The sequence below is a fragment of the Charadrius vociferus genome, unplaced genomic scaffold (assembly GCF_000708025.1).
Source record: "Charadrius vociferus isolate BGI_N301 unplaced genomic scaffold, ASM70802v2 scaffold838, whole genome shotgun sequence".
In the NCBI taxonomy this organism is placed as follows: domain Eukaryota; kingdom Metazoa; phylum Chordata; class Aves; order Charadriiformes; family Charadriidae; genus Charadrius; species Charadrius vociferus.
The window spans coordinates 79,400-82,679 of NW_009649487.1; the positions used below are offsets into that span (position 1 = coordinate 79,400).

General features: G+C 55.3%; 2 protein-coding genes across 2 annotated transcripts in view; one reads left to right on the plus strand and one right to left on the minus strand.

Moving 5' to 3' along the window:
* CDA (cytidine deaminase) overlaps positions 1-674 on the minus strand; it is a 2,215-nt gene extending 1,541 nt beyond the window's left edge. The window contains exons 1-2 of the mRNA XM_009889985.1: positions 500-674; positions 63-174 (exon numbers count right to left, since the gene is read on the minus strand). Coding sequence (XP_009888287.1) covers positions 63-174; positions 500-674 — 287 coding nt within the window. The remainder of the gene's footprint in view (positions 1-62; positions 175-499) is intronic.
* A 1,407-nt stretch (positions 675-2,081) lies between these two features.
* Positions 2,082-3,280, plus strand: part of MUL1 (mitochondrial E3 ubiquitin protein ligase 1) — a 6,458-nt gene continuing 5,259 nt past the window's right edge. Inside the window, exon 1 of the mRNA XM_009889986.1 lies at positions 2,082-2,123. Within this exon, the coding sequence (XP_009888288.1) occupies positions 2,082-2,123 (42 nt within the window). The remainder of the gene's footprint in view (positions 2,124-3,280) is intronic.

Genomic DNA, 3,280 nt, shown 5'->3' on the forward strand with positions numbered 1-3,280 from the left:
GAGGTTTTTCCCGCTGGCCCCCATCCCGTCCCTCACCGTGCCGGCTCTCGGCGTGCCCTTACCTGGCGATGGCCATGGCCTTGAAGTTGGTGTGCCCCTCGGAGATGGCTTTCTGGATGGCGGTACGCTCGGCGCACATCCCCAGGCTGTAGCAGGCGTTCTCCACGTTGCACCCTGCGGGGAAGCCGCCGGCACCCGCTCAGCCACCTTAAACCCCACCGCCTTCCCTCGGGGCGATTTTTTTGGGGGGAGGAGGGAATTTGCAAAGAAAAGCCATATTCTGCGTGCACCGCCCAATCCCAGGCTCTCGCCAACGCATTCCCCGCTTCCTCTATTTATTTCCCGTATTTTCCCATCCTGCGCGATCTTTGGCTCGCTGCAGCCGGGGTGGGGGGGACCAGCAACCGTGCCAACCCCGGTGCACCCCTGTGCACGGCCACAGGGTTGCGTGGGGGACCCCAAAACCCAAAGTGGGGGGTGTCGTACTGCCCTGACTTACCGGAGAAGATCTCCCCGCTGGCCGTCAGCAGCGCGGCACCCACCGGGAAGCGGCTGTAGGGGCAATAGGCGCAGTTTTTGGCCTCCCGGCTGCGGCGCAACAGGAGCTGCAAGCGCTCACCCTGGGGCTGGCCCGGGGGGACAGCGGGGGACGGGTGCTGCCCGCCACCCTCCATGCCTGCACCCGCCTGCCCTGCCCGCTGACGCTGCGGTTAAATATTTCCTCGCCTGGAAAATAGGCTGGCCGGCCCTGCCGGGATAACGCCCCGGCGTGAAGCCGAACCCCAGGAAGCATCCCTGGGGACAGCCCTGACTCCCAAAGGATTGGGCTCAAGGGGTCCCGTGTCCCCTCCCTGCCTGCTATCTTCATGTCTTCCGATTTCTCCTTCTTTTTTTTTACCTCTTCCTTTCTCTGTCCCGACAGACCATTTTTCCGCTGCCGCCTCGGTGGTGGTTTTTTTTTTTTTTCCTTCTCAGTTGAAAACTGGTCGTGCAGCTCCACGGGAAAATGTCATTAAATCACTGCTGGGGGAAGTGTGCGGAGGGGGAACAGCAGCTCCTGGATCAGTGAGATCAAAAGAAATAAATTAATTTGATTGAAAACAGAAAAAAAAATTATATATATAGCACATTTTCCCAAGTCTTTTACCTACAGGCTGCCAGGCAGCAGGGAAAGCTGGCTGAAGACAGAGGCAATAAAAGCCCATTTCGGGATGCCCTCATGCTGCTCCAGCCCAAATTCATTTCGGCTGGTGCTTCCGTGGCAATCAGCCCACGCGGGGTAAAGGGCTCTTGGGATGCCAGGCTGATGAGCAAATTGCTCTTTAATTAAAGATATCTCATTTTTTTCCCCTTGCTGGAGAAGCTTAATGCCCCATTTTCCAGCTGCAAGGATGGACGTCACAGCTCCTGTTCATTTATCACTGGGATTTTTGTCCCATTTGCTGCATTTGGGAGGGATTTTGACCTTACCCACTGGTTTTGCCAGCAAATCTTGGCACTGGGTCGCTGCCCGCAAGCCACGACAGGCTGGGACGCAGCACCCAAATTGGCAGCAGCTTCTGATGTGGTATAAACTCCAGGAGCTGAGAAGGGAGCACTGGGCAGTGAGAGGACCACAGGCATCCCAAAACCACAGCCAGGATGCTGAGATTAGTATTATCCCAGGGGATAACCAGGAAACCCACCTTCCTCGTGCTGTGCAGGTGCTTGTTCACCCTGGAACCTAATGATGACTGTTAGCTACTTGTAAGGGCAGTCAGGCAAGGCAATAAGCAGCTAGAGGAGGGATCAGCAGCACTGAATCAGCTCAGAGCCCTTTTTTTTTGGCTTTTGAAGTGCAAATCCCAGTTGTTTCCCCATCTAAAATGAGCTGCAGATGCTGCTGTGCCCCCCACCCTGTTATGCAGTGCCCCCCCCCCAAAAAAAAAAACAAACTGGGAAAGAAAAAGAAAACCAGCCCAGGGGCAGCTGGTGGGAGGCATTGCGGGAGCAGACCAGAGCAGGGGGGACCCCTCTCCTAAATAATGTGGGATGTATAAATAAACGAGCTTTTGGGGAGAGTTTAAACCCGCCCTGTTGATATGAACCCTGTACAATCAAACAAAGAGTCCTTACCTCTGTCGGTGAGGGTGACAACAAAAATAACGAGAGATAGAGGCTGGCATGGATAGAAACCTTCCTCATTTGCACTAATTCACGGATTGCCAACTCCCCAAAACCATCCAGGCGCTGGGAGCAAACCAGCAAACCACACTAACTCCTGCATTTTTTATTATTTTGGCTGCAAAACCCTACGAGGCTGCCGAGGCCGCGGCAGCGAGAGAAGCGGGGCCGGCACTGCTCGCTGGTGAAGCAGCTATTTTAAGGTTGCAGTTGCTTCACTCGAACCATAGAAAAGCTGGGAAGCTGCTGGGAAATGGCTTCCCGCTCCCTGCAACACCCCACTCAGGTTTTCCTCCCCACATTAACTAAAAACGGGGACACACGCTGTTATTTTACCCCTTTCTCCTCCCCAGTTTTTAATCCCAAGGCAGCCAGAGCATCTCTGCGAGTCCCCGAGCCCAAGGGTCTCCCTGCTGCACCCACAAAAAGCCCCAGGTGGTTAAAAAAAAAAAAAAAAGAAAGAAAAAAAGTAGAAATTAGGGTTTTAGCTGAAGGAGCAGAATCCCAAACAGCCTCAGACTCCACTGCGGGGCTGAAATCTCCCAGGCACCCCACAGCACACCCCAAAAATCCTCCCCAGGTTGTGCTGCTCAGAAATGGCATTTCATTTTCCCTGGAGAGAAGCCATCCCACGGCCTCAGCCAGCATTAAAAGCAACAGGTTAAAACCCAAAAGCTCAGCCCAAGAGGGAGGACCTGGCTGGCTTGAAAAGAATTGGGAAAAATGGGATTTCTGGAGCAAAAAATGCCAGCAAACCTGCAGGATCTGCAAACCCCGGTGCACCCCTTCGTGCAGCGCTCAGGTTTGGGGAAAAAACCCTTCTTTCCTCCTGCGGGGGTCAGGAGCCAATGTCCGACCCTCCCCAAAATCATCCCCCTGGATCCTGCCCTAATTTCTGGGTGGGCTTTGGTGCTGGGGGTCTGGCTGCCGCATGGGAGAAGGGGGGATGTCTTTATTCCACCAGCATCTTTATTTCGCTGCCTGAGCGTGAACCGAGGGCGACGCGGCGTCGCGGGGAGGTGGAGCAGCCCACGGAGAGCTGCGTCCCCGCAGCCGCCGTCGCTCCCGCAGCAGGCGCAGGAGGCAGCCGGAGGACGGCGGGCACCTCGGGCCAAAG